Source organism: Musa acuminata, chromosome BXJ2-3, assembly GCF_036884655.1.
Source record: "Musa acuminata AAA Group cultivar baxijiao chromosome BXJ2-3, Cavendish_Baxijiao_AAA, whole genome shotgun sequence".
In the NCBI taxonomy this organism is placed as follows: domain Eukaryota; kingdom Viridiplantae; phylum Streptophyta; class Magnoliopsida; order Zingiberales; family Musaceae; genus Musa; species Musa acuminata.
Window position 1 is genome coordinate 5,767,928 of NC_088340.1, and position 23,884 is coordinate 5,791,811.

General features: G+C 37.9%; 2 protein-coding genes across 2 annotated transcripts; one reads left to right on the forward strand and one right to left on the reverse strand.

Annotated features, from left to right (window-relative positions):
- Positions 1 to 195: 195 nt before the first annotated feature.
- LOC103977609 (protein Brevis radix-like 1) lies at positions 196 to 5,355 on the reverse strand. Its single transcript, XM_009393174.3, has 5 exons — positions 5,040 to 5,355; positions 4,528 to 4,946; positions 2,266 to 2,392; positions 1,716 to 2,152; positions 196 to 697 (listed from the first exon to the last, which is right to left on the reverse strand). The coding sequence occupies exons 1-5, from the start codon at positions 5,178 to 5,180 to the stop codon at positions 619 to 621; spliced, it is 1,203 nt and encodes a 400-aa protein (XP_009391449.2). The 5' UTR covers positions 5,181 to 5,355; the 3' UTR covers positions 196 to 618.
- Positions 5,356 to 11,395: 6,040 nt separating this feature from the next.
- LOC103977610 (phospholipid:diacylglycerol acyltransferase 1) lies at positions 11,396 to 18,904 on the forward strand. Its single transcript, XM_009393175.2, has 6 exons — positions 11,396 to 11,996; positions 13,530 to 13,752; positions 13,935 to 14,218; positions 15,624 to 16,023; positions 17,315 to 17,580; positions 18,085 to 18,904. The coding sequence occupies exons 1-6, from the start codon at positions 11,527 to 11,529 to the stop codon at positions 18,569 to 18,571; spliced, it is 2,130 nt and encodes a 709-aa protein (XP_009391450.2). The 5' UTR covers positions 11,396 to 11,526; the 3' UTR covers positions 18,572 to 18,904.
- The last annotated feature ends 4,980 nt before the right edge of the window (positions 18,905 to 23,884 follow it).

The window sequence follows — 23,884 nt, forward strand, 5'->3', positions numbered from 1 at the left end:
TTATTTGAACTAAGTTTGATCGGATGTATTAGTGGTAATCTCAACTTAAATATTTTGGATCAATGATTCAAGTTCAATAAAATTAATTATCTCGTAAGACGAAACCGTGACAGAATATTTATGACGTGGGAAGATCTCTTCATCGAATTTATAATGCTACAGAATATAAACCCACATGAGTCTAACAGCGAAAACTATGCAAGAACGGAGAACATGTTAACAACACTAAGATATGGGTCTTCTACAAAGACATCAACCATCAATATCGACATCTGCTTCTTGACAAATTAGTCCAAAGTGTACACTCGCTTATATCCCTCACTCATATGTCATTAGTCACACGACTGCAATGTAGCACGTTCTTACAAAGGGTGAGACCGAAAGGAACCAAGGCAACAGTGGCGTGAAGCTGATGCGTTCTGTAAGCAGTGATATGTTAGTGCGCCACAGGCTTTCTGGAAACTGGAGGAAAGCAACGCGTTGTTAGTTCGTGCTGAGACAAAGAAAGGGGGTTCTTGCTTTGGAGCAAAGTGCATGAAGAAGACACAAACACGCAGGTAGCATTGATCGTCCCATAGAAACAGCTGGTGCAATGATGCATGTTTGCTTGCTTCCGCATCAAAGATACTGCTCTTGTATCCTGGCACGGTTCTCCTCCCACCACAACCTTGCATGCATCTCTCCAAACCTCTCCCGGCTGCCAGACAAATGAGGGCATGAAAAGCAGAATCAAGTAATGGAATAGAATCACACAACTGGAAGGGATTTCAATTTCCAAAAACAAAATGTCATCAAACTAGAGTCAACCTCTAGTATTATATCTAACAAAGGTGAACGAGTCACCCAGCACATCATTGACCAAGCAGCAAGTAGACAAGGCCATACTGAAAGAATCGAATAGCAACTAAATCCCAAGTTTATGGTCATAAACTGAATCTGTTTGTCAGAACCCATCAGTAAGTGTCATGAATCAACAAGACAGTCGCTAAGGAGCTAAAAAAAAGTGCTGAATTCAAAGATGACTCTAAGATTACCACCACGGATCTTCCCATAGTGTAAAAGGCTAAGAATTTAGTTGAAAGCAAGTAAATTCATCCATGGATTGGCCTGGAAAAGAAAAGGAATACTCTGGCAAAGAAACATGAAAAGTAAAATAATCATCCTAAACTTGATTGAATCAGACGGATTTAGTGTTCATTTGAAGTTACAAATAATTTTTAATCTATCAAAATTGCTCCAATTTAGATAAGAATCAAGAATGTTCACTTTTCGTTGGAACTCTCGACTATCAGCAGATTAAACAGATCAATTAAGAAGTTAGTTTATCAGAGATGGGCACAGTAAGATGTGAGGTTTTTACAATCTGTTATTACGTGAAGCTAAATCTGAAAAGCTAGAAAGTTACCTACTTATTAACATGTTGCACATGAAATTTCTAAAGTTGCGCAAAGCTCTCATTAAAATTGCAGCACACTTAAGTTGAGTTCAATGCTTCAGTCGTTCCAACAATTAACTAAGTGCAATGTCACACGAACATGCCTAGTCTCACAAGTTGTTCAGAAACTGTTTAATGCAACAGAAGTTGCAACCTGTACTCATGTTTGACAATCGTATCTTGTAACCAATTACAACATTGTAAAACTAGCATTCAAAGATCTGGTATTGAAAGGGAACATGCAGCTGAAAGAAGATGAATAAAGAGAAGTGAGACTAACCTGAATCGCACACGGCGGAGTTCCCTGATTCCTCCGGGTAATTCACGAATCGTGATGTAGACGCCAGGTTCATCTTCTTCCACCCATTCCCTCTCTAGATCACTAGCATTGCTAATTGACGCGGAAAGCTCTCCAGATTGGTCCACCTCCTCAGGTGATGAGCTTGTCCTCAATGAAGCATCCATCGATGACGTTTCTGTTTTTGCCCCACTGATGCTAGATAACTTTGGAGTTGAAGTGAGGCCTCCAGAGTCATAATAATGGCGTGCGTGGTGTGGGTGGTGATGGCCATGGCCTCTGTAGCTTGGATGTTGCTCGAGAGAATCTGATGAGGAATACCCCATCCCACCACCACCACCCATCAGTGGCCTGAGAACATTGCCAGGGAGACGCTCTTTGGTCAGTGGTGGTGTCACTGGGCTGTCATCCTTTGAGCTCTGGCAAAATTATTCAAGCAGCAATGAAAAAAGGCCTAAAGGAAACATGACCATGATGGATATTCTGCACAATAATAACTGGAAAGTATTGATATCAGGCAGTCTTCTTTCACCTCATCCTCAGACTTGGGAAGAGGCATGGCCTGCCGATTTAATCTTTGGACATTGTAGAGTTCCATGACCTTGTCATAGTTTTCAGCCCACCACCTCTGGGCTTGCCACTTGTTGAACATCTGCCGGCTACGATAGTCATAGACCACAAGGATTGCATTACAAGCATGTATAAAACTAATGAAAACAAATTTAATTATGAACTAGTAATTAACTATAAAGAATTAGATATCAAGATCTCAATTATGACCAAATAAGACGATAAGCAATTAGGCATATCTTGATAGTACCCAGCACTTCAAGTAGGTTGAATTGTAAATGACAAAAGGAAAAACATTAGTGTTATCGGTAGGTTAGCTAGAAAGCCTATCAGATAATTTAAGTTCATATTGCAGTGTGACTGAACAATGTCCCTCAATACTACAACTAGCTGCAAATGCAGAGAAGGTTAGATAAGCAACAAAGAAGTGTAACACACATTCCTCCATGTCACGTGCATTACTCGCATTTCCTCAGTCGAGCAATTTTGTAAGCAATTCTTTAGCTCATTCTGGTAGACCACAGCTTTCCCCTTTGATGTTTTATGCTGCTGATCAATCAGCTCTTTAAGTAATATTTTTTCCTTTTCCAAAAAAAAAAAACAAAGAAGTGTCATGTACAAGGCACACCGTGCAGCCTAATCTGTACTGACCGCTGAATCATCTAATAATAAAAGGAAATAACCTACACAGTGATAGCACTCGCATGTATCAGCTTAACCAATGTGATCAAAACTATGTTGTAATGATCTTTTCAGATGAATGAATTCTAAACTTCTGAACCCTGAATCACTTCACAGATGCGCTAGCCCTCATGAACAAAACTCGGCATCTGCTTCATGATTAATTCATCGAAGACTTGATCCAAACTATACTGATTACGGTGTGCTCGTGTACTCCTAATTAATCATACTTTCTGTTAGATGGAATGCAGCCTTTCAAACATCTACATTTGAAATTGAAGAATTTGCAGGTTTTTCATTTGTTTCCATGCATACGACATATGCATCACAAGACACAAAAGTTGGTTGCTGTTTGGGGATCCTCCCGTATCCTACTTTTTCAAGTTGAGACAAATTAGATAACCAAACATCTGACTGTACTATGTTCTTCCGTAAACCAAATCTAAAGCAGACATACGAGCGGATCCAAATCCAGAGTTAGCATAAAGCCTTCGCCTGACCTGCTCCGCTACAGTTTATTTAAGCCGGTACAATGGGGAACTGAGTGGAGATCACGATGATGTTGCTGGGGCACGGGAGACCCACACGCGGCGTGCATGTGACTGACCCATGAACAGCTTCAAGGTCACGAGGAATCTCCAGCTCATTAAGAAAGCTCAACTGGCTGTCACAGCCTACAGAATTCACTCTAAGCCTTAAATAATGCCCGCAGAGCTGAGCGACAGCTCCATTGAAAGGCAAATTAACCACGGTGGGCCCCTATCAGCCCAAAAGAAACGCCTTTGGATCATAAACAAAAGCGAAAAAAAAAAAGAGAAAAAAATGTGACCCACTTGTTTGCTTTTTCGTTCCGATCCGAGTTTTTAGTTCTTTTCTTCTCGCGCCCCGAAGGCGGTGGTGGTGGGTCTTTTGTCGTCATTATAGATTGCCCTCGGCGCGTGAAGCCAGGCCCTCGCCACTAATTTACGAGACAAAACGAGCTAAAGAACAAATTTGGAACCGCAAGGCACAGCCTCGAGACCAGGACCTGGTTGACCCCCGGGAAAGCATTCCAACCGGAATCCAATCTCCTCCGACTCTCTTATTAGCATTATCATTATTATTACTACTTCCCGTACCCTCACATTCCCATCTTTTTCTTGTGCAAAAAGAGTAGTCGAATGTCGAAAGATCACCGAACAGAAGACTCCAATTTGCACACGAGACTCAAACGGAAGAAATACATGAGATTAAAATCCCCGTTTTGCTCTTTCCGTGGAATTGGTTCATAAAATTTGCAGGAAAGTTAATTTGAAAAGTAGATCGTTTGTGAAAAGCCTTCGATCTCATAGAAAACACCGGTTTAGAAGCTATCTAATTGATTCGGCTCATGGAATCTTATTCCGTTCCTTGCTACTCTGGGAGTAGCGGAAAAGCGGAGTAGTTTGCAGGAGGTAACTACTAGATCTCCGCCCGTCGGGGATGGAGGCGGTTACCGCACTCCCGGGTCCCACGGTAGCCGAGATCCACGCGAAACAACGAGGTGCGAAGGGAAGCGGAGTACCTGAACCGGATCCTCTTGAGGTCGTTGCCACCCTGGGGGAGTGAGAAGAAGGTGATCAGAACCCCAGGCTCCACCTGGGCCACCCATTCCTTGGGCTCCTCCTCCTCACCGTCCTCCAGGAAAGCCGACGAGGCCTCCGTCCGACCGCTCACCGACGGCGTCCTCTCGCCACTGGAAAGCGCCTTGAGCCGCGCCTCCAGCTCCCGACCCATCGCCGCCGCCGTCGCTCGCGGCGTGGACGCCGCACTCCCTCCGGCCCGCCGGTACGCGTAGTGGAACCGATCCGACCCCGACGCCGCCTCCGAGTCCGCGTAGCTCCCGTGGTGATGGAGGTGACGGCGGCGTTCCCCCGCGGCCGCCCCGGCGCACGGCTTGCAGTGCCGGTACGCCCCCGACGCCTTCAACGCCATGTCCTTAATCTGATCCGAGTAAATAAACAGAGTTTACATCACATCGGTGGAAACAATTCGAGCAAAACCTAAAAAAGAAACCGAGATCAAGCGATCCGTGACCTGGGACGTGAGGGCTTTGATGGCCTGGCGGGTGCCGGGAGTGCCGGCACCGGCAGCTTCATCCTCATCGGGTTCATGGAACGGCGATCCACCGCCTCCCCCGCCGCCGAGCTGCTTCGAGCAGGCGATGCACGTTAGCATCTTCACGAAGCGGACGGAGCTACCGAGACTGCAAAACGCGAGTAATGTAGGAAGGGAGGGGGGGATCGGAATGCGCGAAACAGAGGATGAAGGTTCTCGGTGGCCTTCTAAGACACCGCAAGGTCGTCAACGGCGGCTTTGCTTGAGAAGATAAATAAGCCCAGAAGGTTTCAGATTCGAGCAGAGCCGAGCATAGTTTTGAGGGAGACGGAGATATACTGGTTTTGCAGTAATTTCCTTCAAATAATAATAATAATAATAATAAAAGGGCAAAAGAAAGAAAACGGTCGTTTACCGGCTGGTGCGTAGTACGGCCGGTATCGGCAGTGGTTGGTGTGTGCTTTGGGTGGGGAGGCGAGGCAGGAAGCAAAGGACACGTGGCGGGTGGAGTTATCGCTTTCCGATGGATGGCTTACTTGGAGGAGGGAGAAGGATTAATTGGACGTGTTGTCATTGATACATTCATTATTTTGCACATAAGACATGTTTAGTGTAATTAAATTTCAAATCTAAGAGGCTTTTTTAATATACATAACTTTAATGGGATGATAAATTTGATGGAGTGTGACGCCGACACTTAATGAAATAAAGGCTACATTTGAGAGTGCATTATTGATCGTCACCTATAGCTAATGACTCAGTGTCACATCGTGGAAACACATCCTACTCATAGGTTATTGTCTCCTATCGATTTAACCTGTGTACATATATTATTGAAGGCTTGTCAACTTATTAATTATCCCTAGAAACATGTAGTTATAAAAGATAAATATGAATTGAATATTTGCTGGACAAAGAAAATAATATTGATTTTATTATTTATTATACAAAACCAATAGAGAAAAGTTAGAGTTATCGTAAAATTAAAATCGGATGATTTTAGATAATTTTGATTCTTTGAAATTAAAATCATCATTTTTTTAATATTTATTATTTTAAACTAATTTTAAGAAGTTAAATTATATAATAATAATAAAAAGTCCAATCTATTCATATTTAATTTGGAGAGATGAAATGATCACGAAAAAAAATCAAAATTCCTTAGGGACAAAACACAAAAATAGGCTATCAAAATATGTCGCATCTATGGCCATCTCGAGGTCTCCCTCGAAATTGACCTCTTGTACTTGAATTGGCCCACCTAACACTAGAAGGACATTGTTTAACTTGGAAGCATCCCCACATATGACCAATGAAAAGGGTAGAGTCAAAGATATGTGGCACCCAAAACAAATGTGACCTACTATTCTCACTAATTAAGCATTGAAATTTACTTGGCATTGACATGTATTATATTCTCTCTCTCTCTCTCTCTCTCTCTCTCTCGCTCTCTCTCTATTTTTAGCATTAGAAACCTGTTGGTAGAAGATTTTAAACCAAACAAAAAATATCATATATCAATAAATAAAAAATATTTTTAGTAGTTTAAATATAATTATAATTTCTAAAGTACTTATCAACTCTAACAAAAACATAAATGGTCTTCTTCCTCCCAAAGCTTATATTTTCAAATCCATCATTCACTCTACAAAGGTTATTCGGATTATCAATGAAAAACTTAAAAGATAAATATAAAATTAATCATATCAATAATATAAATAATATATAATGTTTTATTCACATTTGACCCGACTCTTCCATCAATTTAAACTTATGTTGCAATTATAATTTAATCAAAGTTCATTCAATTCTACTATAAGAGTATTCCTTTTACATATTACATCTTTAATGTAAAATACATTAAACATATAAAATGTAAATGATACATATGTTGATACACATATAAAATGTATATATATATATATATATATATATATACTGCAATGCTGACTTAAAACTAATCGAGATTCAATTTCGTATTTATCTCTCAATAATATTGAAAAATTATAGAATCTTTAAGGTGACAAACCAGATAAAATTGTATTCGAGGCGTATTCAACAAAGTCTCTTTAATACCTAAGTCAAATCAAGAAATAAGATATTAATAGAATGTTTAAGAGTATCAGAGATGATTAACCCAGAGATGATGTAAATATTACGTGTGGAGGAATACACCTCAGGAGACTTTTTGGCCATTTTAAAATATATTTATATTTTTAATATATAGTTGAATAAAGAGATTTGAGTGAATATGCAAGAATGGAATGTTCAGTAAATAATAGATAAAAAAATATATATTTTTGATAAATATTCAAAAGTTAATTGAATATTTTGTGACAGATTTATCATTTAATATTTTTCAATATTTATTTTAAAGTAAATAAAAATAAATGAATGTGTGCAATCTTATAAAAAATTTTATATGATCCAAATATATAATAAATAATTAATTACAATTTAAAATAAAATAAAATAAAATTTTATCTTTAAAAAAATATAAATCATATTAGTTTCTCATTAAATCTCTTTGATAGAATTGTAATTTTAGATAAAATCACATGATTTCGAAACATAAAAAATTATATCATTTCATAAATATTGAAATATGATTTATATTTGAGCATTTTCAGTCCAACATCAAAATCACATGTGATTTAAAAAAAATACGAAACGCTAGTTTACATCTGAAAATATGTGTTAAATTCTTAGTACATATTTTAAATACGTTACCAAACATATTATTTATGGTGTGACTTTTGAATCATTATCCTCATATGTGAGATAGATCGTTAATTACGATGTAATTAATAATGTTCAAGAAACATGATCATATTATTTATAAATCATATAGTACATATTTTAAATACATTACCAAACATATTATTTATGATGTGGCTTCTGAATCATTATACTCTCGATGAACGCTAATTATGATGCGATTAATAACGTTCAAGAAACAAGATCATATTATTTATAAATCATCAAGATGTCGATCCTGTGACACAGGTATCAATCATATATATAATACGTAGAATATAAAGCACGATGAATAACTAAATATGTCATTCTGGAACCTGTACACAAGGGGATGATCTAAAACTGCTCTTCGAGCCACAACACAACCGAGAGAGCAAGGAAAATAAATATATTAAGAAGAAGAAGAAGAAGAAGAAGAAGTACGAGCTGGGCATCCAATCCATCGTCAGGTGTACATATCGTGGGCAAGCATGCAGTGTGGGAAGCGCATTAAATGTTCGTTACTTGAAGGATAAGCTTCATAGGTTTCACGTGGGAAGCATTGAATTCGTATCATCAATTCTCTCGTCATGTCTCGCTGCCAACTCGCGTGCGCACCGTCCGCCCATTGTAGTAGCAACGACGCAGAATCCATTTCTAGAGAAGTTATTATGAGAGAGAGAGAGAGAGTACGAAGCACCTGATGTACATACATCAACTCTATCGTTACCAATCCAACGATGAAATCGATTTTAATTTGTCGGGATTAACATACGTCAGATCAAAATTTTATTATGTAACCTTTCGATTAATCTTATAAAAAATAAATAAGATTAAAATTAAATTATAAAAATATATAATTATTAATTTAATTTTAAATATTTTAATCAATGATTTAGATCAAACGAAATTGATCGATCGATTAACCCATCAGAATCATGAATAAACTTAAAACTATAAATATTTTATATAATTAATAAAAATAAAATAAAATTTAGAAGAATTTAGAGACATACGATCGTCGTAAAATAATTGTGAAGTAACACGAGTAACATCTTTTAATAAATTAAATATTAAATAGAGACACATAAATTAGAAATCAGTGAGCCAATAAAAAACATAATAATAATAATACAATTCAAGTATCCTTTTTATTTATTCTCTATGTGATATGCCGTATTACCAAAGGTTTTCTTTTTTCTATCATTGTGATATGCATGGTTTTTTTTTAATTGCCAATATTTGACCTTACATTTCCATGTTAAATAATTAGCATGATGCATCTCACAAACTTGGATGCATGTTCACAAAGTTCATCCTTTCTTCTTGTGTGAAGAAAAAATATATATATTAAAACCTATTTAAGATTTTATAATATTAATTAAAATAATGTTGTACTTAGAAAAAAAAAAAAAAAAAAGGAGTCAGAAGAGACGTGAATTATAATCGTAGAACATATTTCGGGAATAGATAAGGCTAATTTTAAAAAAATTAATGTTTTCCTCTAACAATATATATTGTTATAAAAGTTTTCGTATTATCGGCATACGCCGATATTTAACTAGGGAAGCTATATAAAGACGATTAAAAGCAATAAGAAATTACCATGTGTTTATCTTTCATTCACCATCATTTTTTTTTATAGTTGTCTGTGGAAAGACCGTTGGTTTGATCGTGTCATGGAGTGAGTGATTCATGTCATGAGTTAGTAATTAGTGTCATGTAGTTATTAGGGTAAGCCGGTCATGTTGTCTGTGGTATGATTTGTATTCTAAAGTATTGTGTTATCGAATGCTTATTGGTTGATATAGAAATTCTAAAACCCATATGGATATTGGAATATAATATCGTCGGTTGGACGTCTGACATTTTATGATTATAATTTTATAATTATAATGATTAATGGTTTTGATGACTCCTCGTATTAGAACAATGCTCGACAAGTCCGTAAAATTATTATTGTAAAATAATACTCCACTTAGTATTGATGATTAAAACTTAAGTTTGCGACATCGATTTAATCTTACAAAACTCCTATCGAGTCCTCATATTCTCTTATACATAATAAATCATACTAAAATAAATGTTGAGCCTGATATGTCACATAACTAAATTATGTTTTAATGCATAAACAAATTGAGGTAGAAAGTAACTTGCATGAGGGTTAAATGATGTGCAGTCATAGATACTCGAGAAACATGCAGAGTAAGTGAGTGGGACATGCATATTTTAGAGAACTATTTTAGAGAACTATGAGAACGTGACGGATCTTGTATGAGTATCTTAACGAACAACCAACCCATTGTACGAGAGATATCATAATAATAATCATATTAAGTAGGTTTATTTAGTCTAAATTATGACTCGTTATCATGATAATCACTCGAAGGGAAATATAATACGAGTTCAAGAAAAGATTGATTGATAATTTTAAAAAAATTATGCAATGACTCATGAAGATGAGAATTCGATAACTTGTATCATGCAAGAGTGTCAGTTGATGATTGATCATGACCAACCTATGGTGATAAGGAGCAAGAAACCTAATATCGTTTAGCCCAATATATTTTATTTAACAAGAAAAAATTATTTGAACGTGATTTAAGTTTCATACAAGTTTTTGATCTTTGCATAGATTTTGAAGGTGCAACATAGGATAATAACATTGAAAAGTATGAAAACTTTGTGATTTAGCAAGTGCAATTGCAAGAGATAGAATCATCCGCAAACTTAACTTGATGAAAGATGCAGAGAATATTTCAAATTGATTTTAGATTTTTACCTCTTAATATTCCATAAGCGATCCACATTTTTATGCTCCATTTGACATTTACTTTTATTTATTTATATGGTGTGAGAATAACAACGGGTTGAACTTGATGATAGTGCTTCTCCTCGCCACTGGTCTCATTCGTTTACCTACCTCATGATTGGATGTTTCTATGGGGTCCACTAAGCTTGCCGGTTCGCAGAAACGGTGGCATTCGTCGTGTGACGACACCGTTGTGCTTTTCCTTGTAGGTATAACATCATAATAATAATAATAATAAAATGATGGGACCCAAACATCTCCCTTCTTTTGCTGCTCCAGATAAAACAGCTGATCCGAAGACTCGTCCGAACTGGTGCTTGCATCATTCCTGACACGACCGTCTGCTCAAGCTGTCGTTGACCTACCGCTGTGCGATACGGTGGCGATCAATGTACCTAAAACGAGCCACGAAACGTGAATATGTCAGCTGCCATTGGTTATGCGTCCATGGGCCCCACGTTCCGTGCCTTGGGAACTGACACTAGTCTCGTGTTTGCTCCCTCGGCCCGGACACGAGAGGCGCACCCACAGCCACGTGTCGCAAGGTGCAGGGCACCTGTCAGGTGGGTCGCGGTTCACGGCAAAGCCAACTCCGGGAATTCCATTAATCGTACCACGGTGGGTCCGGTTCTCTTTGGGACCCACAACAGAATGAATGTTTTGATTGGTGGGAATGGAGGGTCATGCTCGTCACCGGTCACTGAATCCTCACCGTTGATCAGACTTCGTTCCCTGAGACCATAACGGGTTGCTATTTATTAGAAAAAGAAGGCTTTATATTCACCACTTTTTGCGGGCTGTTCCTCCTCCCGCGGCGGCCTCCTCCCTCGCTGCCGCCACAATCCTTCTCCCCCGCCGGATCTCTACGGAAACCTAGGGTTAGAGTTCGTCCGATCCTTCTGCCTTTGGATCGATCAGATGGCGATGCTCCGGCGGAGGAAGGGCCCTCCGGCTCCGCCGCCCCCGCCGCCGTCTGAAGACCACTCCTCCGCCTCCCCCGTCGCCAGCTCTCCCAAGGCGGAGGTCAATGAGACAGAGAAGGCCAAGGCGTCGGAGAAGGTCAGAAAGGAGCGGAAGGGGCGGTGGTCGTGCCTCGACAGCTGCTGCTGGTTCGTCGGGGTGATCTGCTCCGCGTGGTGGCTGCTGCTGTTCTCCTACAACGCGATGCCGGCGTCGTTCCCTCAGTACGTGACGGAAGCCATCACGGGCCCGCTTCCCGACCCGCCGGGAGTGAAGCTCCAGAAGGAGGGGCTCAAGGCAAAGCACCCCGTGGTGTTCGTGCCTGGGATCGTCACTGGGGGGCTGGAGCTCTGGGAGGGGCACCAGTGCGCCGACGGACTCTTCCGCAAGCGCCTCTGGGGTGGAACCTTCGGAGAGGTCTACAAGAGGTAGCAAAGACAACCCCCTTTATCTACTTCTATTTATCTGCCTTAGGGTTTTCTTCCTATTTGGATTCCATCCAAAATTTGGATTTTCAAGATTCAAGATTGCTTCGAGAAGCTAGGAAGGAGTAATTTTTTACAGAACTGGAAGTTGCCGTACGTGCTTTCGTAGTTGCTTATCTTTCAGAATTTGAGATTTTTTAGTAGATTGCATTAGTAAAAATAAGATATTCCGCATAAATGTAAACTTTGTTGGCTGCAGACAATTCATTAGTCCATAATTTTTCTGTCTCCTGTCTTGATTCGAAACTACAAGAAATATTGTAGCAAGACATTGTATAGACTCCATAAACACAGTCACTTCTTTTCTTTTTCTGATATTCTAAAGGACCTCTATTTAAATCTTTCGAATTGGATTTGTTATGGTTTTGTAGTATTTGACAAAGTTGAGCAAATTAAAATGTTAAATCAATAACACTTCAATCTATGCTTGATTTGTTGGATGCTCTGCTTTTGTTGAACTTCTTGTTCAGATCAAGTTGGATTTTTATGTGATGCTCCAATTTGGACCGTAAAGGACTTCTTTTTATGAATTTGGGAAAGGCCTTACTTCTCTTCTATAGAGTTTTTCTAGGACTCAGCATTGTCTTCTGTTTCCTTGTTTGAATATATGTACAACTAAGAAATATTTACTTGATACTATTACGTTTCTAAATAGGATTTCTTCTGTACTTGTATCTTATGTTTTGCTACTGGAATTTTTAATTATTGGTACTACTACCTGGTATTTATAAGTGTGCCCTTCAATTATAGTTTTAGCTTTGAGAACCTAACGTGTGTCATTCTAGTTTACTGTTTAAATTTTGAATACTCTTCTTGGGAACAGTGTTCTCTCGTAATAATCAAATTTCCTAAAATAATCTTGTATAGGATTGATTTCCTCAACATCTTTGTTGTATGTCCTAGCATTTTGTTTGATCTCCTCCTGCTTTTGCACAATCTTAAAGCCATTGGCTGGCTTCTAAGTTTTCTCCAACTGTTAATATGCTCCTTAAAAATTGCTTCAGTTCCGGTTTTATCTATTCCTAGTTGTTAGATATTAATAATGAGCATATTAATGCGCTCTCATGGCTACCTGTAGAGTCAAGTTTACATTATATATATCCTGTCATAAAACGATGGCAATTCTTACTGAAGAAGAGCCTAAAGTTGATGCAATCTGTAAACTACAACTATTTTTGACATTCATTTTATTGATCGCTTCTGTTCCTCTCAAGACAAGCAGTAAAGTTTTCCTATCTTCAGTAGTATTCCTGTTATATTCATCATTGTTTTTTGATATGCAAGTATAATCAACTTTACTGTTTCTTTTTTTTTATCTCCTTTTCTTGTTGCTTCTTGCTCAGCTAAGATACAACTTGCAGGTTGCCTCAATAAAATTATTGATAATCTCTAATGAGGTTCTTTATCCTTTTAACTATATTTTCTGATAATAAATGGTGATTTTTTATTTCTTATTCGGTGGTTCCACGGTCTCAGACCCTTATGTTGGGTGGAACATATGTCGCTCGATAATGAAACTGGATTGGACCCTCCAGGAATAAGAGTTAGGCCGGTTACTGGGCTTGTTGCCGCAGATTATTTTGCTCCTGGATACTTTGTATGGGCAGTTTTGATTGCTAATTTGGCTCGCATTGGTTATGAAGAGAAGACAATGTACATGGCTGCATATGATTGGAGAATGTCATTTCAGAACACAGAGGTTCTTACATTTCCTTAAACCATTATATTCATTATTTTGTTAGTGTCTGCTTTGTTGATCTCTTATGGACTTTTTTTTTCCTCCTGCGGATAATTTTGTTTCTTATATCCTATCTACCACAGTCTCTTGTCCAACCAATTACAATCTCTTTACCGTTTTCTATCTCAAAATTGGTTGTGCAGGTACGTGATAAAATGTTGAGCAGAATAAAAAGTAACATAGAACTCATGGTCTCTACGAATGGTGGAAGGAAGGTGGTAGTTATTCCACATTCCATGGGAGTCTTGTACTTTTTGCATTTTATGAAGTGGGTTGAGGCACCTGCTCCAATGGGGGGTGGTGGTGGTCCAAACTGGTGTGCAGACCATATAAAAGCAGTTATGAATATTGGAGGGCCATTTTTAGGTGTTCCAAAAGCAGTTGCAGGACTATTTTCAGCTGAAGCAAAAGATGTTGCTGTTGCAAGGTAGTTGTCATTTTAACTACTACCTGGAAATTAGTTATTCAAAATAATTTCCATCGGTTATGGATTTTTTACCTGTGGCTGACTAGGAAATAATATATATTGTTTCAGAAGATATAAATGTTGTTCAGATAACTGAGTATTTTGTACATAACCACTGATGCATACTAGTTGTAGTAGCCTAGTTCCTGTTATGTGCCTACTATTAATGCTGCTGTTCTGTATAGTTTCTCTGAATCGTTATACTTCTGGTAGTATTGCTTCTGACATAAAGTATAGTTGGTTATAACCTCTTGGAAAGCAACTTTTTCTGTTACATTTTATCTTTAAATTTGTTAGTGCAATACTCATTTTTGTCAGAGTCAAGAATACCAATTAAGATGTGGTGTACAGAGTTAAGAGTAGGAAGATTCGATCCCAAATCGATCAATTGATGAAAAATGTAAGATTGACGGGTCCAAAACACTAGAACTGTTAGAAAATTCTCTATCTAAACATAATAATTACAATGATTTATGACTCATATTAAATATTAAAAAGAAATATGCTTGTTTCATTACACTTCAAATTAATGTAAAAATTCGGTATGCTAAATCTTTAGGTTGTGTTTCTTAAGTGTAGAAACATATCCTCTTGTACTGGCTGAACTGGTCATTCTTGTGTCTGTTTACTCTGTTCTGCCATTTTATTGCTGCTAGGTAATATTTGTACCAACAATGCAATGATGGCTTCTAAAGCAATATGACCATTACTCGTAGCATTCATCTTCCAAATTCCAGATGTGGTCCAGCCAACCTCATGAGGACAATCTTTGCCTCATCTTCTACTCCAGTGGTTATAGAAAGCACGAATAATAGTGACAGGAAGAAAGATGTAAGAGGAGAGCGCAATACTAGTACGAGAAAGTTGTGGATATGCCATCGTATAGAACACAGGGGTGAATGCTTACGGAAATTATTAACTATTTGTTTGAGATATCATTTATCGGAATAATTGGCTTATAATTATGCTGCAGCTATGTTTCTGGCAACTCTCCTCGATGACTTCATTTGTGCCGAAGCATTGGAAGGAGATACCAGAATAAAACATTCCTTCTTAGAGGCCCGTTCTCATGGGTTTGTCATTACTTGAAAAACAATTACTTGTAACTTGTACGAAAAGTCCTACATAGCATGACTAGCTGTAGCTGATCAGAGACGAACTAAAGCTGTCAGATCTAGATGCATGTGAAATCATAAAATCATTAATGTGCTGAAGGAAGCTTAATGAGAAAAAGAAACAAAAAGGATGTAACATTTTGGCTTTTAATAGATGATTTGTTTGTTGAACTAAGGCTTGTCCTTCCTTTTAAGTTTATGTCCTTTTTCCAACTAACGAATACAATAACCTTATGATTCCTTTATGTTAGGGCCATCGCACCTGGTGTGTTGGATTCTGATTTTTTGGGGCTTCAGACTTTACGTCATGTTATGCGTATGACTCGCACATGGGATTCAACTATGTCCATGATTCCAAAAGGTGGTGATACCATTTGGGGTGGTTTTGATTGGTCGCCAGAAGGCGGCTATGAGTGTAGCCCCAAGAAGCATAAGAACAATGATTCTCATGCTTCCAAAGATGTTGATGGGACTTCCAAGCATAAGAATAATGATTCTCATGCTTCCAAAGATGTTAATGGGGCTTCCAAAGATGTTGATGGGGAGACGGTTAAATCTCAATCACAAAGTGTCAACTATGGTAGAATTGTTTCTTTTGGGAAACATGTTGCGGAGACACCTTCAGCCAAGATACAGCAAATTGATTTTCGGGTAATTATACACTAACTGGTTGGTCCTGTTTCCCAAGAAGGCATATACATTAGCATGTAGGAATTTCATTATTGTTTCAGATTTAACATATGGCTCAACCTGTTAATTTATATTTTTTTCTGGCAGCTGTTTATCTTGCTCATTGCAAATTATCATGAAACATTGCGTACACTGAGAGCTTCATGTTAATCCAAAATAATTGAAGAAACATTGTTCATCTAATGTTAAATTAGTCAGGTTTAGCATAAGCAAGTCACCATCTGAAATATCTTATAATTGAATAATGGCAAGTGCCTCCGCTGCTTGTTGGTCACCCACAATACCAATGTTCAATTTATCTCCTGTTTTTTTGTCAATTCAATATTTGATAATACTTGTAGCTAACACTATGATTCTGACTGTTGCAAATGCAAATGCTTGCAAATAGCAATTCAATTACAACTATCTTTGTGCCTGCATATATAGTTGCTAATTGCAAGTGCGATATAACACGGTTGTTTGGATAGCTGCAAGTGATGTGATATGGTGATTCTTTGATTTACCAGTTGAATTTTGGTTTTGGGAGGGAGAGGGAGGAGAAAAATTACCTCTCCCAACTATCATGAGGTTAATGTTTTTGTTTGTGCAACACTTATTTATCGCACTCATGCACAAAAGAAGTCAATTGTCTCAAACGTTTGCAAGAATGATTATCAGAGTCATGCACAAAAGAAGTCAATCTTCTCAAATGATTGCAAGAATGATTTTTACACATGCACAAAAAAAATAATCTTCTCAAACAATTGCAAGAATGAAGGTCTTGAGCCACTCCACACGTGCATAATTTCTCAAAGAGGAGTTCCACACAAACTATAATAAATGTTGGGATTTTATTATAAGAAATAAAGCTTATAACATGATACAGTGCTGCAGTGGCCCTAAGAGCATGGATAGAGGACATCGTCACCCAAACATTGTGCAGGAGCGAAGTGGTCAATGTTTATGAATTTTGTTCTATTTCCTGGCCATTTGGTTGATACGATGGTGGTTCTTGTCTGTTTACTTTTCATTTATTGTTAGTTTCACTTGATTCAGGAATTACTGCATCATGATCTTCTTAGTTGTCAAGAATTTGTCTTTGCATGTCATATTTTAGATATCCATCTCTTTAAATCTGATGAACTGTTTCATGGCTTGCATAAATTTGCAAGTTGTCATTACTTGTGATCAAGCTAGTTGGATTAATAAAGTCATATTTTGTTAAAACTCATTCTACATGCTTTTACAATGATGTATTCTTCTGTAAATACAGGGTGCAGTTAAGGGAAACAATGTTGCCCATTCAAATGCTTCATGTCGGGAAATTTGGACGGAGTACCATGAATTGGGGTGGGCAGGAATCAAAGCGGTTGCTGACTATAAAGCATATACAGCTAGTTCCCTCTTGGATCTTCTCCATTTTGTTGCTCCAAAGATGATGCAGCGAGGAAGTCAACATTTTTCGTATGGAATTGCTGATAATCTAGATGACCCAAAGTATATGCACCATAAATATTGGTCAAATCCCTTGGAGACAAAGTAAGGCTCCATCTTAAAATAACCCAATATCCTTACATTTTGCTTGCTGTTTGGCCTATTCCTCATAAAAATTACTTTTAGTAATATAGTAATTTAATGAAACAAAGATCTCCCAGAAATTATCCAAAGTTACTCTAAAAGTCTATACCATTTACACAGTCTATACAGTGGGTTTAGTTCTTTATTTTTTATTTTAATTTTTAAAGAATTGGAAATGGATGGTTTACATTATGTATTCTGGCTGAATGCTGCTGCTCCACTAGTGCCCCAATTATTCTCCTTTGATACCTCATGTTTGTCCATTCTTCTGGGAATTCGATATTTTAGGACAAAATTAAATTGTCCATAACAACGAGAATACAACTAATATTTCTCACCAAATTACCATTTATATACAACCTGTATATATCATAGAGGAACTTTATGATTGTACTGATAGCAAGATTATGCTCCTGATTTCTTTATGCTTGTACAAATCACCATGTTTAATCTTATCCTTTTCAGGTTACCAAATGCTCCCGATATGGAGATATATTCTCTTTATGGAGTGGGAATTCTTACAGAAAGAGCATATGTTTACAAGTTATCCCCTTCTGCTGAGTGCTACATTCCGTTTCAGATTGATACCTCAGCCAACGGTGGACATCAACAAAACTGCTTGCAGGGTGGTGTTTACTTGGCTGATGGTGACGAGACCGTGCCAGTGTTAAGTGCAGGTTACATGTGTGCAAAAGGATGGCGTGGAAAAACCCGGTTCAATCCCTCTGGTATAAAGACATACGTGAGGGAGTACAATCATGCTCCTCCAGCAAATCTCTTGGAAGGCCGGGGCACACAGAGTGGTGCCCATGTTGATATAATGGGCAACTTTGCTTTGATAGAGGATGTTATCAGAGTAGCAGCAGGAGCCACTGGAGAAGACTTGGGTGGTGGTGATCAAGTGTATTCTGATATATTTAAATGGTCAGAGAAGATCAACCTACGCCTATAAATTCAGACGATAATTCCCGTAAAGTGAAATACACCGATAAATTCATATTTTGGTTGGAGCTAAACCTGGAGATAAATTTGAGAATAGCAGGAACACAATTTGACAGCAAATCGAAATTGACGTTCAAAAGCTTGTTGGAACCTTGTGACGCCATTGATGTTGGATTGAATTGGTTTACCCAACTTGTGGGACAACTCAATGGGGGAATCAGATTACTTTTGTATTCTTTTGACTCAAAATATTTGAGGACAGCTTAAATGGTTTTATGACAATGTACAGACTCTTGTTGATTATGAGCAACCAACGTGAAAAGAGTTGATGAGTTCTTCTTAACAGGGATCATGAATTTATTTTTTGCTTTATAAGTATATAAATATCAGGAAATCATTAAATTTATTGCCCATATGTAAATGGTCGGGTGGATGGAATTGAGTTCTCCAAGAAGGAGATCCAAAATTGAACATGTGGAAGATGGATAGATGATGATCTTATGACATTGTAGATATGAATGGGGAACCAAAAAGAATCATAAAATATTTTGCTGACGAAACAATTTACAATATAGCATGGATCATGAACTCATTGCTTAGCTAGCGAAAATGCTCAATGCAAAACTGACAAAACGAAATAAATAGCTATTATCTATGACTCCAGGCCGGCATACAATCTCTCCTTTTTGGCTTTTAGTTTCTCGATCTCATTAATTTTCTCCATTATCGCTTCATGACTGCTGCCCAACAGCTGCTTCTCCAAAATCGCTATCTGCCTGTCGATGCTTTTGATCTGTCAATAAGATAAGAAGAATATAAGATAGTGAGCGAATTGATAGATGGGAATGGAGCGACGATCGAGTGAGAATTAACCTTTCGGCTAGGCCAGCGGGCCACTCCATTTCGACGGCAGGCGTGCTTGATTGCAGTGGAACAGAGCTTGAGCCTCTTTGCAGCGTCTGCTATGGGGAGGTGGAAGTAATCTGCCAATTCCTTCAGGCTCATGTTGTGTGCACGTTCTCTCTGTCTCACCACACCCACCCGAGTCAACATACGAGTAAGAGAAGCACTCCTATTCCCCACCAAAGCATGTTTAGATCGACGGATTACTATTACCTGCGCAGCGAGTCCAGTCTTGATCTTTGCCCTGGCCGAAGCAACCATGGGGGCTTGTGCTTCAATAGAAAGAGATGTGTTTTCCGTAGGAACAGTACCTGCTAACATAAGGGAAAAGTTCACACTGAAGCGAAAGCACGTACGTGTGCATGCATGCATAAGAGCCTCACCTGGAGCTTGCTCCGATGGCTGCAACCATGATTCCATGATACTGTAATCTGGCAATTCCGTCTTGACGCCACCACAGAGGGCGTTGTAATATGGTGTCGCTGTGTCCTGCATGATGACGGAGCCATCAGCATCCAACAACATAATGTACATCTTCAGAAACCCTTCAACCCACGCGCCCGTCTGCGTGCTAAGACTGCAAGAAATGAAACCACCATATCACCGTCGAGGCCATGAAGTGGGTTTGCACGAGGACAACAAAACCAAGTCTTACTTGATGTAGTAGAAATCCACAGTGCCATGCTGACCCATCTCGCCCTGATGTTCTATCTCAAATATCGCATGGGTGAAGAAGCCTGGACCTCCATGGACCACAACCTTCACATTCTGAAACCCTACAAGCATCACACACGGGGGATTACTAGAACGTAACTGCACCTTCCGCTCTCCTTTCCAAGAAGATGAAACGTAGGGTTCCGACATGCGTACCGTTGGAATGAACCAGTTCTCTTAACACGCAGCAGTTGGTGCAGTCCAACTGGCCCGGCTGGAACTGGACGAAGACGGGATCGATGACCTCGGTGTTCCTGGAACTACCCTCTCCGGTGTCGAAATCCTGCACACCCTGGAGAATGGACTCGTAGTTGAGGCCCCACACGGGTGAATCATCGTACGCTGGTTCCGGAGTTTGGTCCAGCCGCGCAGGGTGGTGGTCATTGGGGAGCGGCGGCGGCGGCGGCGGCGGCAGCGGGAGAGGTTCCGGGTCGGAGAAGTTGAGATAACGGAGGATGTCGTCCTCGGCGTCGGATCGATCAGGCTTGTCCATACCACAACCCGGCGTTCCGACACAACGGTGTGCTGTGGTGGCCGGGCCGGAGCGTGAAGGGGTGGACAAGGTGATCGACGTCAGTGTGTGGAGAATGAATGCGAGTAGGGCTCGGGGGTTAAATAAGGCGGGAAAACTGACGGTTATGGGATCCTGTAAAAGGAAACCAACCAACACTGTGTTGTCGGAGACGGACGCGTCTCCTGAGACGCTCGTTTCGGGTTACTTCCTGCTGATCCGCAGCCTCTCCTCATCTTATCATTCTCTATCGCCTTAAGTGTGGTCGTGGTAAGAGCTGATTTGTCATTATACTATGGAATCGTTTAAGCAAAGAGACGGCCTGCGGCTCACGAGGCCACGCACCATTTGGAGCGGGGGCCATGCCACGCGTCCAATCTTTATTCGGGTACATAAGAAGGCCCATCAAGCCATCGCGTCCGCATAGAATACCTGCTCTGTGGACGCTGCCGCATAGACTGTAGTACGAGAGGGTTTGCGCCACAATGCTCGCCTCATGAAATTAATTTGTATTGTTAGGAAAGTTGTGTTAATTAATGGATCCCTTCTTTTCTATCATCTATTCGAAGTCATTAATTATCTTACTCGTACTTGAATGACATAAATGAATCAAATAGTATTCCTCGACTAATATTTCATCTCTTTTCTTCACGTCCTCGCTCTCAAGAATTGTTAATCGTAGCCAAAGTAATCAACTGATGAGTGTTTACCCACTTTACTATTATTATAATGAATTTTGTGGATATTGAATCTGATGGGAGAGTCTTAATATCCTTTTCAAATGGCTTCTTATTAATTATATTGATTTATTATCCTTTTCAAATGATGATTTAATATAATAAATAATAATTAATTTTAAAAAATATATATTAATTTATTTAATCAAAAGTGATGATAAATTCTAAAAAATTATTATAATTAGTGACTATATAATACATGTTCAACTATTGTTATGATAAATTTTGATTATTCAGTGCATCAAAAATTCAAAATCAACTAATATCAAGACTTAACTCGTCTCGATGTTAGAAAGTAATTATTTTTCCTACAAAATTATATCAGGATGCACTCGACAAAAGTGTTAAAATTAGTAAGTAGTTTAGAAAGACTTAGAAAAATTAAATATAATACTAATTAGAAAGAGTAAGAATCATCGATTTGTGTATCTGAGATTTTTTATTTTATTTTTTTAGATCGTTTGATTTAAAAAGTAATATGGTTATATGAAATTATCAAGCGTTAGTCAAACATAAATAGTCACTTGAACTAGTGAATATTATTATTAGCGTAATTACATATTCTATTCTTATGATGAGATGTTTAACGACGTATCCAAATTAATATAATCGATAATATGATAATTTATAGTCTAAGCATTAGGCTCCTTATAAAAAATACATTACAATGTGTTGAACATAACAATAAAAAGCTAAAAATAATAAATCATACCTCATCTAAATATTTCTTCTTCCTTTTGAGATGTAGGTCCTAAAATCAACAAATGAAGCTCACACAAGACATCTAACTCAATGATCGGAGCTAATTTACAATGATTCGTGAAGACCAGCTAAGTCAATTAATTAGCACGTAATAAACTCAACACTCTTCACTCAATTACTCTTTCATCTATAGTTTGGGGTCTTTCATTCTTTCTAATGGCATAAATTAATAATAATATAGAAACAAATCTTGACAGAAGCCCCAACTCTCTGCCTATTCCACTTCCCTGTCATGCTGTATTCCTACGCTTCTGAGGGAGTGATGAGTGGAAGTAGCAGTCAAACAAAGGAGAGTGATCTAATTTTTGGTTGGATTTATAGTTGATTTGATTCAAATAATGTGTCAGTATAATAATGGTGTCACATTTAAGAGTTAAATGACTAATATTTAGGATCTTTTATTAGGAGTTAACATATCAATTAAATAGTTTAAAATTTTAATCCATAACAAAATATAAAAGGCTAATTACATATTACCTCATATAATTAGTTATTCTTAGTATTTTTGTTATTACACTTTCAAAAATTATATTGAGATTTTTTTATTTTTAACTATATAAAATTATCTTTTAAACTCTGGGATCTTAATATTTTACTTTCATAAGTATAGAAATCTCAATGTAGTTTTTGAAAGTATAAAGATCGAAATATTAAAAGAGACTAATTATAAAGGATGATTTATAATTTATCTAAATATATGATATTGATTAGTATATTATTGTATCATTGAGCATCATATACGTCACTTAATCTAATGAATAACTCATTTGTGAACATTATATATATCATTTAATTTAATAAATTATTCGTGTGAGCATCATACGACCTAACGTTTCCAAACCTAACTCATATTTTTAATTTTTTTATTTTTTTTTAATTTTTATAATGCCTCTCCAATTAGCTATTTATTTAATTATTGAAAAGAGTAGATTCATCATTTGTAAGGGCATTTAGGGCATTTAGGTTTTTTTTATAATAAGTTCAGAACTGAATTGGAGCTACTAATTCCAATTTCAAATTTCAAGAATCAGATTCCAACCATTACAATCGATTCTATTTCTGATCCAGAATAACCAAACTGTTAATCTAGTTTAATTTCAAGTTTTTGACCATTTCAGTTTCCATTCTAATCCAATATTAATCAAAGTCTAGTATTAAAAAATTATCTAATTTAAAAATATATAATATATACAGATAAAAGGATAAATTCTTGGAAAAAATCTTATGTTTTGATAAATTCTCGTGGAAAGCCCTTTTAAGTGAAAATATAATTCTTGTGTCATCTCTACTTTTGTTATGTCGTTGGCTCTCATCGAAGCTACCCTTGCGTTTCTCACCCTTGTTGTCCTCACTTGTAGCATGAGTGGTTAGCACCGCTATCCTACTTTCCTTCACATCTGTATTGTTTGACTTGCCCTTACCTCCATGATCCTTCTTGGCACTCATTGGACTCACACTTGTAGATCCCTATTGATAACTTTCAAACCTATCATTGTCTTCGTGGATTCTTGTTGGACCTTGCTAAATTCACCTTTACCTTCGGGGAGGTGACCAGCAGACTTACCCTGTGTGCCTCGCCCATATCATTCTCGCCTACAGCATAGGCGACTAGCAATGAAGACATAGGTGACCAGCAACCCATCCGTGAAGCTGGGTGACCTACACAATAACCATAAATAACAAAAATAACTAGTAA

Excerpts from the sequence above, each read along its gene's own strand:
- LOC103977609 (XM_009393174.3), bottom strand. The coding sequence starts at position 5,180 with ATGCTAACGTGCATCGCCTGCTCGAAGCAGCTCGGCGGCGGGGGAGGC. Across the intron at positions 4,947-5,039 it reads TCAAAGCCCTCACGTCCCAG|ATTAAGGACATGGCGTTGAA; the intron begins GTCACGGATCGC and ends TACTCGGATCAG. Across the intron at positions 698-1,715 it reads CTCCGCCGTGTGCGATTCAG|CCGGGAGAGGTTTGGAGAGA; the intron begins GTTAGTCTCACT and ends TTTGTCTGGCAG.
- LOC103977610 (XM_009393175.2), top strand. The coding sequence starts at position 11,527 with ATGGCGATGCTCCGGCGGAGGAAGGGCCCTCCGGCTCCGCCGCCCCCG. Across the intron at positions 13,753-13,934 it reads TGTCATTTCAGAACACAGAG|GTACGTGATAAAATGTTGAG; the intron begins GTTCTTACATTT and ends TTGGTTGTGCAG. Across the intron at positions 16,024-17,314 it reads TACAGCAAATTGATTTTCGG|GGTGCAGTTAAGGGAAACAA; the intron begins GTAATTATACAC and ends CTGTAAATACAG.